We start from the raw sequence: 15,946 nt of genomic DNA, 5'->3' as shown, positions 1-15,946 counted from the left end.
TTCCTGGCTCCAGGAGGGAGCGGAGGAGGCTCCCGGCAGGACAGAGAGGCACGGGGAGGCAATTAAGGCAGCCCCCCATGGCTCGAGCAGTGCAGGTAACGGGGGCTTCACAAGTGTCACCTCCTGGGGTCGAAGTGCAGGCTGCCCTGACCTGGTTTGAGGGGACTGGGAGGTTGACACGCTGCAGGGAGCTGTGACCTGCGAGCCCAAAGCTGATGCTGTGGGTGTCGGGGAGCGCAGGAGCTCCCTGAAGCCCACCCCAAGGTGGGGGCCCCAGGGCTGCCCGTGTCCTCAGGGAGGCAGAGCCTGCACCGCTGGCGGTGCCCTCCGGAAAGCTGGGCAGGGGCTGGAGGGGTGCAGGAATTGCAGCGTTTTCTTCTCAAACCTGATAATTCATAGCCGTCAGGCCTGAAGGTTTCCCGTTGCCACGTTTGACTTGGTCTTCTTGTTCACTGCAGGATGAAGCCCTTTTTGGCAGGGGGTGTTTGAGTCCGGCTAAGCCCTCAGCCCATGGGAAGCCCTGCGGCAGCAAGTCCCACAGATTAGGAAGGGAAATGGCAGTCCCCCTCCTCCCCTCGAAGCATGTTAACAGTCCCTTGGTGGGGGATCGAGGAGAGCGCGCAGGCGTCTGTCTCCCCCCTCTTCCGCCAGCCCCCGCTGAACCACCAGAGCCCGATGGTGCCCCTGCCTCTGCTCCCCCCACATCTGGAGTTGACTTCAGCTCTTTCCCTCTTTCCCCCCCCCCCCAATCTTAGTTATCCGGACACAACACAGCATCCAAGCTGAGCACACCTACCCCAACTGCAAAACCTTCTCCACGCCGTTGTTAAGAATTTCCTTCTTTAACCCCTCCCCAAGGGTGACTTTGTTGTTCCTTGCCTCGTCTGTGCGCAACGCGTTGTTTTCCATCCGACTGCCCTTAGAGAGATGTGGGTCTTCTCTTGAGTGTTCCTGGTTAATTTAGAAGCAAGCAATATGCGTAAGTCATTGTAATTACTCCTTCCAGCCAGCAACGCCATTGATTTGTTGTCTCCTCCACCTTTTAAAAGCCCTGTCGCAGGTTTGTAGCTCTTGCAAGACTCGGCTTACCAAAAATAAATGGTCCCTTCTTGCTCTCTTCCTCCCCAGATGGGTGAGAAGCAGCCGCTGCATCCTGCAGAGAGTCAGGGCAGGATGGAAATCAAATATTTATTCCTACTCTTGATTTTCTGTCTCCATGCTGGTTTCTAATCTCTCCGTAATGCCTTCGGTTCCTGAAGAGCCTTATACAGAGGTGTTTGCCGTAAGCTTTTAAAATGTCTGAATAAATTATATCAACTATTCCTGTGTCCCCCTGGTCTGTGCAACTGGCTGGGATCCTCTGGGGGGAGAGGAGGTGGCCCTGCAGAATCTGTGCCACTGGGCTCCCCCCTTTTTCCCATCCCAGAACTGACAGATCCACACGTCCTGGGGACACGGCTGGGGCTGGGACTGCGCCAGTGGTCTGGCGTGGAGACGGAGGGCAATCCCTGCCCGAGCATCTCCCGGTGTCCCTTTTTGTTTCTGTTTTTCCGGTGGCGGGGTTCACACAGATTTTGGCATGGGCTGGGTTTCCGGGCTCCAGAGGAACAGGTTTTATGCCAACATCCTGCACCAGCGGCCAGGCTGTTTCCATCCTTCTTCATCCTCCCGCACGTCTTCTGCCTTGGCCGGCAGCCTCAAAAGCCCCCTTGCAGGGCTCCTGCGGTTTTAATAGGACCAGTCCCCCCCTTTTTTCACCTCCTTCTAAGTCTGAGGCCCCAGCAATGGTTTTGGACATTTCCTCCTCCAAAAGGTGCCGTCCTTCCTAATTATGCTGCTGTTATTTGGGCGGACAAGCAGGGGTCACCTGTTGAACCCCCTCCTGTTAGTGATGTGGGGGTGAGCATCCAGCTCTGCAAAGCCCTTGAGTGTATGCTCCAGCTGAAGTATGTACTCAAGAGGTTTTTTTTTCTTAAAAAAACACCCTCAACTTCGAGGAGGTGTGCTGAAGGGCTGAAGGCGAGAGCCCCAGAGCTTGTTTTATGGCATTAAATACCCTTCAGAAGGAGCAGCGGGAGCTGTGGGGATGGTTCTGGCTCAGCGAGGAGACCCCACTGGCACGCCAGCAATGGCAGGGCCCTGGGGAAAACTGGGTCCTCTGGCTTTCTCCTCTGGTTTCCCCAAATACGGGTGAGGCTGTGCCTTTCCTAGGAGGGACAGGAGCCACTGAGGGGCAAAAGCATCGTGCAAAAAGGGCCACGGGCTGCTCTAGAATAGGCAGCTCCAAGAGCTGTGCCGCAGGCAAACCAGCTCATGGCTAGCTAGGTCAGGAACTCATTACTAGTACTTAATTAGATTTATACCCCACGTGAGCTCCTCGCCATCACAGTCTGACCTGGAGGTCGTGGTTTCCCACTGGTTTCTGCTCCCCTGTCGTGGGGATGGGGGTTCCTCCTCCACGGAGCAGTGCTTCCCCCGAGCCCCCAGCAGCAGCCTGTACCCCATGCTGCTCCACGATGGGATAGATGAGGGGTGCCTAGACTGTCCCACCCCCCCCACACACTGCCCGGGGCAATGATACCCAGGCCCTTGTGATGATATTTCTGCAATGCCAGCTACGTGGCTGGCTGTCTCCCTCCAGGGATGCCCCCCTGCACATCCCGGGGAAGGACACCTCAGCTTGGGCCAGCCCGTCCCCTCTGTCCCCGCAGCAACCTCACGCCCCGCGGAAGGCTCGAACAGAAAACGTCACGTTTATTGTTCACGATCAGCTTTACAAAAGAAATGTCCCAACACGGGCGCGCGTCAGCGGCCCCTTTCATGAACGTGCATTAGAGAAAGCGCGTGAGCGAGCGAGGAAGAGGGGGCAGCTCAGCGGGGTGCACGAAGGTCACAGTGTTTCCCACTTGGCACGAGGGCTGTGCCCCGTCCCCACCGTGTCCCCCCTGGCTGGCTGAGCTGCCCCGCTGCCAGTGGGGACCCTGCAGGGGGGCGATGCTGGGTGGCAGGGCTGTGCCCTCTGCCCGCTTCGCCTCCCCTGGACTGGGGGGCAGCCGCCGCCGAAAGCACAAAGTGGGACTTGGGGAGGGGGGGAGCACTGGAAGCTGGACATTGCATTGAGCAACCATGAGACCCCCGGAATAACCCTCCCACCCCCAGACACACACACGCACACACACTCACGTACCGAGACATTGGTGACCACACGGCATGGAAACAGCATATTCTCAGGCACTCCACGGGGAAAATACCTGCCCACCCCATCACCCCCCAGTTCCAAGGGCAGTGGCAGCCCCATCCCTGGCCAGGAGGAGCTCAAAGCAGGGGTCCCAGGCAGAGGCAAGGGCAGCAACCCAATTCAGCGCCCAAACGGCAAGGGGACGGACAGCAGGGCTCCTTCGGCCACCACCATCCTCCATCTTCTTGGGTTTTTTTTGCTTTCGCTCCCTTCGATGGCAGTGCTGCACTCCCTCCCCTCAGCCAGGACTGGGGGAGATGCTTTGTCCCTTTCCCCCGTTCCCTCGGTGGCTGACCAACACCCCAGCTGGGGGGGGTCTCACCCTGCTTCCCTCTGCCTGAAAAGCCTCACTCCCCTTGGGCAGCCCTGCCTGAACAGGCAGCAGAGGCTGCGGAAGGGGTGCAGGAGGGGAGCACCGCCCCGCTGACCCTCCGCCATCCTCCCTCTGCCTCCCCGGGGCTGCGCTTGAAAAACAAGGGCGGCAGGAGAAGAGGGGATGGGCCCGGCAGGGAAGATGCTCACGGCCATTGGGAGTACGGGCTCACAAAACCGTGTGAGCGCTAGAAGTGGGGCACTAGAAATAAATAAGGAAAGTGGATGTGCTCAGGGGATGCCTGCACGCTGGCATCCCACCGAGGCCGGACCACACTTGGGGTGGATGGAGGTCTCCTTCCCGCTCCCTGTTGGGGCCGACAAGGCGGGGACCCTCGCCGTACCGGAGACGCCTGTGGGTACGGTGAGGTCCTCCTGAAACAGAAGCAGGGCAAGGCGAGACCCAGGGGCAGGCGTGCTGGAAGAGGGGACAAGCCACGCTGCCAACATGAGGGCAAAAGGGAGGCTGCCAGGGGCCACCCCCTCCCTCCCAGGACGCCGGCACGGGGGGCTTGAGCATTGCCCCGGTGCAGCAGCAAGGCTCAGCGGTCTGGGAAGGGAGAAAGGGGCTCCCTGCTGTCTCCTTTGGGGCTGCCGCCGGGCTCCTTGGCACTGGGGAGGGGATGAGGGACCACTCACGCCTTCCTCCCTTCTTCGCAGGCGGTGAAGCCCCCCTTGCTGGCGCCCCCAAAGACCTCCACCGCCTGGTCATCCCACTGGATCACGTTGCCTTGGAGGTGGGAGGTGCAGTTGGCCAAGCCCAGGATCTCCACCGGTGCCAGCATGTGGTCCCACACGCTGAACTGTGCCAGCTCTCCCACAAAGGCCTGCGTGGCGTCAAAGCGGCCGCCCAGCGTGTCCTGGGAAAGAGCGGGAGAGGTGATGGGACAGGGATGGGGTGGGAGAAGGGATGCACATCCGCCAGGCAAACAGGGTGGAGGAGAGGGGGAGAAGCAGAGCGAGATGCCCGGAGGCAAGGAGGGGAAGGGATGGACGCGTGGGGGAGATGCAAGCAGACAAAGCAAATGGGGGACAGAGGGATGGGGAAAGGGAAGAGGAGAAGATGATGAGCACACACGGCCTGCCCGGAGGTCAGATGAGGAGGCAGGAGAGGCCCTCGCCCACGCTGCCAACACGCCCTGCCCCACCCTCGCCCCATTTGGGGGCTGCCCCCCCAGCCAGCTTTGCAACGGAGGGATGCAAACCGGCAGCCCTCTGCGGTGGGCCGGCACGTACCTGCTCCTGGCCCAGGATGATGACGCCCTGCGGCTTGATGGCGTGCCAGGAGGCCAAGTTCTCGCCGGCGCCCCGCTGCTCGCCATCCTGGTATGCCGACCACTTGCCATCCCGAGTGGTCCATGCCACGCAGACGTGGTGCCAGGCCTTGTCCTTCAGGCTCAGCGGCAGCTGGGCAACCTTCATGAGAAGAGCAAGAGCCTGGCACTTGGTGGGACTGCCAGAGGACCCCGGCATCCCCCCAGCCCCTTGCAGAGCAAGCGCTGCACCCCCACAGTGGAGGCACCCCAAATTCTACAGACATCCGGATGTGCTGCTTCTCCCTGTCAAAACCCAGCCTGGTGAGCCATCCTCCCTATCCTCCTCATCCTCCTGCCTCCCCCCTCCACCCCAGGCTCCTTCCTCCCAGCTCTGCCACCCCGGTACTCCCAGGAGCATCCTTTCCCAGGAGGACTGAAGCAAGGGAGATGAGGGCAATGTCTTCCCTCCCATCCCCCCTCTGGCTGTACTGACCTTGTCATTGATGAGCAGTTCCAGGGGGTTGGTGCCCCACTCCAGCAGCACGATCTCGTTGGCTTGGCTTGGGACGGAGTAGGAGAAAGGGGTGCCGAGCCCTGCCAGGGCCTTGGACTTCAGCCACATGCAGATGGTGAAGGCGTAGAGCTCTGGCAGGCTCTTCTTCATGCGGGCGTACATGTAGTTGTTCTGCACTGGGATGGTCACCTTGAAGGCGTCGGGAGGGCTGTAGCCTGGCGGTCCTAGACATCAAGGACAGGGAGGAGAGAGGAGGATCAGCACCCATGGTTGGGATGAGGGTTGCTTGTCCCAGGAACCCCCCCCCACACACACACACCATCTCCATCCCTGTCGGGCAGGACTCACCGTGTTCCAGCTCTGTCACCCGGTTCTGGAGGGAGTTCAGCTCCTTCTCGATGTTGTGCTGCTGCTGGCTGTGGTCGGTGCTGGCAGCCTGGCGCTCCTTCTGCAGGGTCAGGATCTTGGAGAGGAGCTGCTCCTCCAGCTGCTCCATCTTGCTGTGGAGGGTGTCACGGGCGAGCGCCGGGGCGGTGGGCGCTGAGCCATTGGTGCGGGCTGGCAGCTCCTGCTGCACTCGGCGGCAGCCACGACAGGGGCGAAAGGAGGGAGAAAAGAGAAAACTCAGCATGGTGCCACCGTGAGAGGTTAAATAAGGACATGCCCAGCCCTCACTACCATGAGGAGTGCTGGGATACAGCCCCACATCTGCAGCAGGGTCTTCTCCAAGAGCCTCCAGCTGACTTTGTACCTCCCCTCTCAGAGCCCCCATTGAGTTCATTACTGTGAAATGAAGCTTAGCTGCTCTTAATGACTTTCTGCTGCTTCAGAGACAGAGCACAGGTGCTTGGGTCATGCCTTGGCTCTGCTCCTGTGGACAGCCTCCCAGGAGGAGGGGACAACACGGGAGGGAGCTCAGAGCTCCCCTTCCCCACCGCACGTGAAGCTGCTTCGCCACAGCCAGCACATTAACATCACGTAACAGGGCTGTAATCCTCTTAGCCCAGCTCAGACATCGTGCGGGAGTGCGTGCACTTGTGCCAGGTCAGGCAGGTAGCTCTCCGTAAGCGTAAGTCAGCCTCTCCTGGGCCATCGGGATGCCACAGAGAAGTGGGGACAGTGGTAGGTCCTCTGGTCCTCAAGACATGACCCATCACTTGAGGATTTCAAGCGCATCTTGTCCCGTCAGGGTTAAAACCCAGAACAAAACTCTTCCCTTGGCTGATCCAAGCCGGTGCCCAAACACTACTGCACCCTGCAAAAAGCCCAGGTCCCACCTCGCTGAGAGACCCCATCCCAGCTGGAAGAAAACCAGGCTGGAAGGGAGAAGGTAGCCCTTTGCCATGCTCCTGGTGTTTCTCCATAAATAGCAGCCCTCTCCCTTCCCCATATCCTTGGGGCATTAAGCTCTCTTCCATGGGCTTGGAAAGACGGTGACCACCTTCTCCATGCTGCCAGACCTTCCTGAAGGTGCCGGAGCAGCCGTGGTGGTCCCTGCCTCGGCCTCTGCCAGACTGAAGATCTGGCAGAGGCTGAGGCAGGGGCCACCACGGCTGCTCCAGCACCGAGAGGGGTCTGCATGGCTGCTTCAGCCCTGGGCATTCACACGGCTTGCACTGGTGGGACACGGGGTGATGCCATCCCTGCCTTGGAGCTGGCCTGGAGGAGGTCACCATGCTGATCTGTGGTTGTGGCTTCCAGCTTTTTCTTCTTGCGTATCCCACTTTTCCAGGATGGACAGGACTTGATGAGCACACACACAAAGATGCAAGGGGGGGATGCCCCCCATGTCACCCCCAATCTTTGCTAGCCATCATGAACAACAGAGGGGAGGGGAAGGCTGGAGGAAATCCGGGTTTGGCCGGCCGGCGGATGGGAACAGCAGGGAGATGGTAGCAAGGAGACGGGGAGTGAGAAGATGGTGTTGGTGTGAGCACAAACAGCCCTCCACCGGGCAGGAACACACTCAGGCTGCAAATAAGAGGGCAGCTGCAATGCCCCAGGGTCTGGAAAAGCCTCCAGCGGGGTCTGCCAGGAGAAACCCACAGGTTTTGCGAAGAAAAACAACATGGAGAACCAAAACCCAGCAAGAAAAGAGAGGTGGTGCAGGGGACATTTGCCAGCCCTGACCAAACGCCAGTTCTCGCTGCCGGCTTGCTCCGGTGGCACTGGGGATGCTCTCGCAGAGAGCAAAACCTTGCTGGGAAGGGAAAAGCACCCGGCAAAGGGCATCCTGCTTTTGGTCTCTGTAAACCAGGGAGGGATTAGCTGATGTGGAGGGGCCTTTAGCCCTTTTTGGGGGGGGTGGGGTGTCTTGGGGACCCCCCAGTGAAGCCAGCTGAGAAGCAGGGGAGGGATGGCGGGTGGGAAGGAAAGGTTAATTCCCATCCTCTCGGCAGGGATAATTCCCACCCAGGGCTGCCCCTGCTCACATCCAAGCGGAGCTGGCTGTGTTAACAGGGGGCAGCCCAGGTGGGATGGGGGTCGCCTTCGCCTCTTTGTCCGCATCCCACAGGCTCCAAGAGCTTTTCTTATCCCTTAAGGCCGCCTGGCTGCGGCGGAGGCTGGCGCGCTCCTGTCTGCCACACGCTTTGATTGCTCGAGCTGCGGGTTTGGAGCCTACGTCCCTGCTTTCATGCACGGCTCCATCTGTTAATGACGAAAAAAGAAAAGGCTGGGAGCTTTTGTCACTCTCGCTAGCCCCCAATAGCCTGCCCTACATTATTCAGTAATGACTGAGTGCTTTTTTGTCCTCCCCCTTCCTCCTGCTTTTCTCCCTGCTGCTATTTTCTTCCATCTTTTCTCCCTATGGCTTTTTTATTTCTCTGGCTTCGGAGAGTCTCCTCCTGATGCTCCCCTCTGCGCACACACACGCTGTCTCTCCCCTTTTGCTCAATTCCTTCCCCTTTCCTGAGTTTTTTCCCCTCCATCCCTCCCTCCAGCTCTTCCCAGTCCTTCCAGCCCAGCAGTCAGGGCACCGGCAGCAAGACCCACACGATCGGCTGAACCGCTGCTGGTCCCATCTTCCTCGTGGCAAGGGATGAAGCCAGTACCCTCATTTGGCAGAGTCTGGGGGCCACCCCATCATCCCAGAAGCATCCCAGTAGACACCATCCCATCCCTGCAGTCAGACCACGGCCAGACAGGAGACCGGACCTCCCCATCCCACCCCCCCCGCAGCCGGGACATGCCGGGTGATCCCTCCAGTGCCGAGCTGGGCTGCATCCCCTAACCATCCTCCACATCTCTGAGCTGTCGCTCGAGCATCTTTCTCCCAAATCAAATTATTTGCAAAATTATTAATGCTAGCTGTGCAGCTGTTATCTACCGGCGACCTTTGGGGGTGGTGGGGGGAAGTGCCTTCTCCCCGGCTGTTCGGCAAGCGCCCGGCTTCCCATCTGCCGCCGCGCAGGCAGCAGGGGAGTGGGCAGCCGGTGCGGGGGAGGCTCGCTCGACGCTTTTTGGCCACCAGAGCCGACAAAAAAGATTGAAAGATGCCAGGTAATATTAATCACGTTAAATGTCAGCGGCTGGTGGGGGAGTGGGGAGCGGGAGGTGGGGGGCCGGGGCAGTCACGTCGGTTGTGCGCTCGCTCGGGCTGTAGCCCTCGGTCGGCAAATTAACTTTGATTTATGTAAGGAGATCAGAGCCTCATTTACTAATGCACCGGCAAATCTGGGCCCCGCCGCTCCCCCTCGGCTGCCAGCATGCAAGTGCCCACCTTAGCTGCTGGGACGGGGCGGGCAGGACCACAGGACGATGCCCGCGGGACGATGCCCCCAGCATATCCCAGGGATCATGATGCTGAGCTGGGCGTGCGCACACAGGAGCCCCATTCCCTTGACCCACGAATACTCCCAGCCTCCTGCAGCTCCACTGCGGCCACCGCGGCGGGATGCTCACTGCTGCAGGATGGCACAGCCGCTACACTGGGTTTTTTTGGACCCTGCCACCCCTTTGGTCCCTTTCAGACCCAGGCAGGAACTTGGGGGTCATTAAACTCCAGGAGGGACTGCCCAGGGTGGAGGGCAAGCAGGGATGCATTGGCCTTTCCCTCCTCCTCCTCCTCGCAAGAGAAGAGCTCGCTGCCGATTCCTGTCCCACGCAAACCTCACTCAGGGCCTGGGGTTGTCACGATTTGGGTCTCTCCATCCCCGCTCTGCTGGAGACAGAGGCAGGAGGGAGGCAGCCAGCTCACTCCCGTTTCCATGCCCTTACCCACGGGTTTCCTCCAGCAGCCAGGTCGCCAGCCACAACGGCACAGCCGGGCCGGCACGGCTGCACGCTGGCTGAGAAGCAAACAGGCTGTTACGGCTCTGCTGAGGCCAGGTCCCCTGTAGGGCCCATGGGGCTGTCCCCCCTCCCAGTCAGCTCCCCTCCAAGGGACGATGGGGATGAGGAGGGCATCTGCATCCAGGCACAGCCCAGGGGGCCGAGGCGATTCCCTCCCCCCTCCGTTTCCATTTGCAGCAGTAATTAAAAGCGTGGAAAAGTAGCATCTGGGCCCCCAGGCTCTGCGTGCCAAGATGCACCCGAGCATACAGACGTGAGCACACGCGGAGGGCGGGGGGGGACCCCTCAAAAACAGGACGAAAAAGCCCAGCCAGGCTGCTGCGCACGAGGAAAGCACGAGCAATGGCTTGGGGGGGGTTAGGAGGAGGTGATGGAAGATGTCCCCATGGGAACACCATGCCGGTGCTTGCCTGTCCCTGCCAAAATGGTGGTGGGCAAAGACTGAGCCCGTGAGGGCCCTCCCTTGCATCCTCCCCCCAGGAAACCCTGCCACCGTGCTGCTGAAATTAAGAATCAAATGACTTAACAGGGGTTTCGGCACATCGATAAATCTTGTTATGCCTTACAGCCGAGGCTGAGAGCGCCCGGATTATATCAGCGCTCTTCAACCAGTCCTCTCCCCACAATCCCAGCTCCAGAGCCTCCGGCAGTAATCCCTGCCGGCAAACTCGCTGCCTGCGGGGAGATGCCCTGGGATGCAGCCTTCCCGGGGGGGGCCGCACAGCATTTTGTGTCGTCCCTCTCCTGAGACTCAGCCACCGTGGGCTTCGCCAGGGCTTCCTCTCCTTCCTTCCCTCCCACCGGGTTTCGCCGAGCCTCTGGCACACTGGCAGCCACGCCAGGACTGTCCCCATCCAGGTCACCTCTTTCGGGGTGATCACCACCTCCCTTTAGGAGAGCTGCTGGCGCTGGGGGTGCTCCCCATGCCATGGGGTACCCCAGGAAGGTTCCCAGGGCTGACAGATGGAGCCGTGCAGGATGCAGAGGCTCAGGCACTCCACCATCGAGTTTTAGGTGTCTGCTCGTGCGTGTGAGGGCAAAGGCAACCTGGGGAGGGGGGCCACAGGCAACCATCACAGCCAAGGTGTGACCCCAGGGCTCGGCTGGCTGCGCTGTGGCCATCACCGGGCTGGCCCAGGCGGCACGTTAGGGCAAGCTGGAGCCAGGGCAGGCAAAGTCCAGCCCACCTGCAACACGCTGCCCTATTTCCCGAGCCCGCAGGGCTCACCGAGCCGCGGGGTGCTGCGTCTCCCTTGCAGAGTACCCTTGGGACCCTCGGGTGCCCAGCAGCACGAAAGGGAACATTTTTGGTGATGTCCTACTTGTCTTCCTCATCAGTATGTGTGTGTGTGAGCCTTGACCCAGCATCGCTTCAAGCTCCCCGGGAGCACACGTGAGCCTGCTCCAGCCCTTCTGAGCTTCACCCTCCTCCATCCCAAACCTCCCATGATCCAGCAGCCCCAGGGAGACGGGCCAGGGCAGCTCACAGGTGATGCCTCCGCTTGGAGAAGGGGGAGAGCATGGCCAGAGAACAGCTAAAGGCCCGAAGCTCCCTGAGGTTCGAACTGATATTCTGGGCACCGTCCCACCATGCATTGCCTGGTCCTCGTGCACACACAAGTACACGTGTGCAGGGGCTGATTTTTTCCCCTTTATTCCTGGGTGAGCACGTCTGCTGTCTGCACATGCATTTCTTAGCCTGGTTGTGTTATCCCGCTCATGGGAATCTGTTTGTTCGGGGCTGCAGGAGGGGGTTTTCGGGATGCCTCTGTCCCTGCCTTTGGCTGCATCGGGCTCTCGGCATCGTGCTCAGCCGGGCTGCACGTCCCCCTCTCCCCACGCGTGCCTGGCGTGCCTCTGTGTTTGTTTCCTTGTGTGCGTGCCCATTACCCTGGCAGCCCATAGGTGCTTCCTCCGGTCTCCAGCTCTTTCCCTACGCATGTGCGCGTGTTTACTTGCCTTTCCCTGTCTTTCTATCCCTGTTCGTATCTCCATTCATTACAATAACCCTCTCTCCCAGTTTTGTTTCTCAGCCTGTGACCTTAGGGGCTCTCAATTTTCCACCCGTGGCTTGCCGCTGCTGCGCCCGCATGGCTGCAGTGAGGGGGGCAGAAGGGCAAAGCTGGGGAGAGGGACCTCATGGGGTGCTGCCTGACTCCCCCTCCCAGCTCCGTGCTCCAGGGAGGAGTGGAGAGGGCAACAGGGAACCAAATGGGAGGATGAGGAGGTTGAGGACTCACAGGAGGCTCCTTGCAGGTGGCTCTGGTCCCCAGCAGACCTCAGGGGACAACACAACTCCCAGAAGAGATGGGACATATGGAGCAAATCCCCCAGGGAAACCGGACAGCTCCCCTCTGGCAGCTCTCGTGTGCCCAAACTGTTGCCCTGGCCGTATCCTGCAAAGTCTGCCAAGGTCCGTGCGACTGCTGAGCCCACATCAGCCCAAATAAATCCACACACACGTGCGCCCTGTGATGGGCCCCATCCCAGGCACCACCACAGAGCCTTTGGAGCCACTGGCTTGCGGCCAGGCCAGGGCTCAGCCCACCGGGCACACGCTGCACGGGTGCTACAGAATGGGGACCCAGGCTCCACGCCCTGAGTGCCAACAGCCCGATGCCGCGGCGATGGGCACGGCCAGTGGCTCCGCCTGCCCCTTCTCTACAGCTCCCAGGAGCGGTGCGGGAAAGGGGCGCTGTGCTCGCCGCAGGTGGCACCGCGCTTTCCTTTGCGGGGTGTCCCGTTCATAACTGCAGCGGGATCAGGTGGGATTTACCTTTCTGCTAAAGGGCAGGATCTGGCCCTGAGCTGACAACCTGCTGCCCTTGCTCCAGCAGAGGCCCGGGTGGGTGCTACGGGGCAAGCGGGGTGCCCTCCCTGGGTGCAGGCGGGGGGAAGGCAGGGCAGCCCCGGCCCCCTGGGACCACCCCGCTGCGGAGGGAAGAGAGGGGGGCCGAGGGCGAGCCCCTTGCCCCCCGGCAGAGACCTCGGGGAAGAGCGGGGCGAGGACAACCTTCCGGGACCTCGCAATGGGGACCAGCTGGTTTGGGGTGCGGGTGCAAGCCGGCCTGGGGAACGGGGTGAGCGGGAGCATTCCCCCCCCCCCCCCCCGCCGCCCCCCGGGAGCATCCCCCGACCCCCGGGGAGCATCCCCCGACCCCCGGGGAGCATCCCTCGCACCTCTATCCGGTCGATGCGGTCCTGGAGGGCGCGGACGGCCTCCTCCAGCTCCCGCACGGCGGGCGGCTCGGCGGGGGGGTGCCCCATGGTGCCGGGGCGCGGGGCGGCGCGGAGCCCGGCGGCGGCGGCGGCGGCGGGCGGGGCGGCAGCGGCGGCGGCGGGCGGGTTTCTGAGGCCGCCCTCGCAGCGGCTGAGCTTGCCGGTGAGCTCCCGGATGGTCTCCTGGTCCATGCGGATCCGCTCCTTCTGCTCCAGCGCCGTTCGGCGCAGCTGGGCCGCCGCGCTCCGCAGCGCCAGCAGCTCCTCGGGGCCGGGGCCGCTGGCGGGGCCGGTCCCGGTGCCGGTGGCCGGGCACTCGGCGCTCAGCGGCGTGCAGACGAAGCGGCTGAAGAGCGGCGGCGGCGGCCCCCCCGGCAGGCGCGGCCCGGCGCTGGCCAGAGCCTCGGCGGGGCCGTGGAGCGCTCCCAGCCCCTTGTCGGCGGCGGGCAGGAGGGCGGCGGCGGCCGAGTCATTGTCGGCGGCGGGAGCGGCGGCGGCGGCGGGCGCGGCGGTGCCGGCCGGGTGGACGCTGGCGATGATGCAGATGATGGCCCCCAGGAAAGCCAGCATGCCCGCCGCCAGCAGCACGGCCAGAAACTTCAGGGTGGCAGCGGCGTGGGGGGCCCGAGCCCGCGGACGGCGAGAAAACAAAGCGGGCGGGGATGATGGAGGGATGGAGGGACGGACAGCTCGGAGGAAGCCGGCGGGGAAGGACGGTACCGGCAGCAGCACCGGCGCCGGGGCCCCGCCGCGCCGCGCTTATATCTGCCGGGCGGCGCCGCACACGCACCGCACCGCCCCCGCCGCCGCCCCGGGCCCGGCTCGGCCCCTCCTAGGGACCCCCCCGCCCCGAGCATCCCTGCCCGGGCTGCAAGGGCGAGGGGCCCGGGCGGCGGGAGGGGAGCGGGCAAGGGGCGCCGGGGACGGGGGGCAGCGGGCGGGAGTGGGGGGCACCCCGGGGGCGCCCGGGGAGGGGGGCAGCCGAGGCTCCGGCTCGCTGAAAGCAGCCCGGTGGGAGCCAACAGTAAGGGGATGCTCCTCTGGGACGGCCCAAAGGAGTATTTTCCCCTGCGAGATGCTTAGGCTGGAAGTCAAGGGCCTCCCGTCACCTTGAGGGTCAACAGCTCGCAGTCAGGCGTACCCCAGAGGGTCTTTGGGGCTGCTGGTGGGCCTTTCCCTCCTTGCCTTTCTCCTAAAAATTACACCAGCAGCCTTCCAGCTCTTGGAAAATGCCTCCCCCGGGAGGACAGCGGGGCGGCTGTCCTGCCCTCCCACCCCAGACATGACTGTTGCAGACGGCAGCCGCAGGATGCCTCACCTCTGCCCCGCACGCCCATGCCATCCATTTGGGAAATAAATACCTACATTTAATCTTCCCCTACCATTACTTTATCCTAAACTGCTTGTGAAGAAGATACTTCAGGCACCCTGTTTCTCCTTGCTCTGAGACCGTGCTCGTCCATCCGACACAAGCCGTGCCCTCTCCCCTCCCCAGGCATCCCGGTGCCTCGGCTGCGCAGCCCGGCTGAGCCAAGAGGAGCAGTGGAGGGAAAGCAAACAAAATCGATTTTAAGCTCTGCTCAGTAATGGCAGGAAATCCTTCCTCACCGGCAGGGAAGCGGCAGCATGTGTGTTTGAAACAGCTCCAGTGCTGAATATGAAACACTGGTAAAGATTACATCTTCTCCCCCCCAGGCACGTTTGAGCGGATAGCAAGGGAGCCAGAGCTACAAAAGCTCCTCAAATTCGGCTTCGTGCCAGCAGGGAGTGGGATGCTACTGGCGGGGCACGGTCACCCTCTCTCCCCACAGAGTGTGTTGCACCTCAGCCCTCCAAAATCCTCACTCTGGAGCCAGCAAGAGGCTCGTGCAGCTCGCGGTGCTGGGAGGCCGTGGGGAGGAGGGGAGGAAGTCGGATGGGGCGGTTTAAGGACGAGGGAGAGATGAAGGGAACCATGGGGAGACAAAATGAAGGTGGCCATGGGGGGGGGGGGTGAGAAGGTGGATGTGGAGAAAGGCCAGTGACAGGCACGGGGCCCCAGGAGCGAGGCTGGTGAGCGCTCTGGGCAGACAAGAGCTCAGAGCGCTGGGATGAGTGGGCGCTGGTGCAAGATGCAAAGAAAATGGAAGCCTGTGCCCCCTGGCACAAAGGGAGGCTGCCGGGCTCCAACCTGCCCTTTCCTAGCGGTGGCAGGGGATTGCACCCCCCTGCATCACCCCCTGCCTGCCTACAGCCTGCCCACCCCCGTCAGCGGTCAGGCAGGAGCAGATTTGAAATGAACCCATGTGGGTGCTGGACCAGCCCACCCCACCCCACAACGTGGGAAAGGGTGGGAAAGGTGTCCTTTACCTGCAACCCTGCAAAAAAAAATGCCATACGCCTCCACGAGGGTTTTCTGGTCCCAGGCTGGAGGAAGCGATGCCGTGCTGGGGACTTTGCACTGGCCTGGCCAAGCATCCCTCGCATGCTGTCCAGATTTTATTGCCAAAGGCTGCAGAATCACAGTGGCAAGGTTTATCCCTCTGGCTGACGCTGCTGTGGCAGTGGGTGGGGTGGGTGAGCCCCTCCACGCCAGCTCCGACCCACTTGCCCATGCCAGGGCTGCGGGAGGTGGAAGAGTTGAGTGCTGCAGTGGGGCAGGGCTCACCGCTCCCGGGGTCCCGACCTCTCCCTCTCCCTCAGCAGGGACCACAACTTCTTCCCGGAGACAAACAGGCGGCAAAAATAGATTTTTCGCAGGGGGCGATGACTCAGGCTGGTGAGTAGCCAGAGCAGCTTCCCTGTCCTGTGAATAACGGTTCAAAGATGCTCGGTGGGCAGCCCGCTCCACGAGAACTCGGTGACGCCAAAACCCTGCCCTCCTGTGGGCGATGGGACGGGGGAGGTGACGGGGGGGCTTTGGGGAGCCCGGTTTTGAACAGGATTGGTGACAGAAGCTGGTTTTAACAAGAGCTCAAAGATTCAGCCCAGAGGGACAGGGAGTGAGCGATTAAGGGATTTTCTTCCATCTAATTAATGCCCAAATGGTGTCTCGGGCTGGCAGCTGTCCCCAAG

The 15,946-nt window shown here is 61.8% G+C and overlaps 1 protein-coding gene across 1 annotated transcript; it reads right to left on the bottom strand.

Moving 5' to 3' along the window:
• Positions 1-2,734: 2,734 nt before the first annotated feature.
• NPTXR (neuronal pentraxin receptor) lies at positions 2,735-13,636 on the bottom strand. The gene is made up of 5 exons (XM_087767177.1): positions 12,854-13,636; positions 5,729-5,951; positions 5,360-5,604; positions 4,847-5,026; positions 2,735-4,470 (listed from the first exon to the last, which is right to left on the bottom strand). The coding sequence occupies exons 1-5, from the start codon at positions 13,460-13,462 to the stop codon at positions 4,246-4,248; spliced, it is 1,482 nt and encodes a 493-aa protein (XP_087623303.1). The 5' UTR covers positions 13,463-13,636; the 3' UTR covers positions 2,735-4,245.
• Positions 13,637-15,946: the final 2,310 nt, after the last annotated feature.

The sequence above is a fragment of the Nipponia nippon genome, unplaced genomic scaffold (genome assembly GCF_047370975.1).
Source record: "Nipponia nippon isolate SJK-2023a ecotype South Korea unplaced genomic scaffold, ASM4737097v1 scaffold_3, whole genome shotgun sequence".
Lineage (NCBI taxonomy): Eukaryota > Metazoa > Chordata > Aves > Pelecaniformes > Threskiornithidae > Nipponia > Nipponia nippon.
This window is presented reverse-complemented; position numbering and strand designations above follow the sequence as displayed.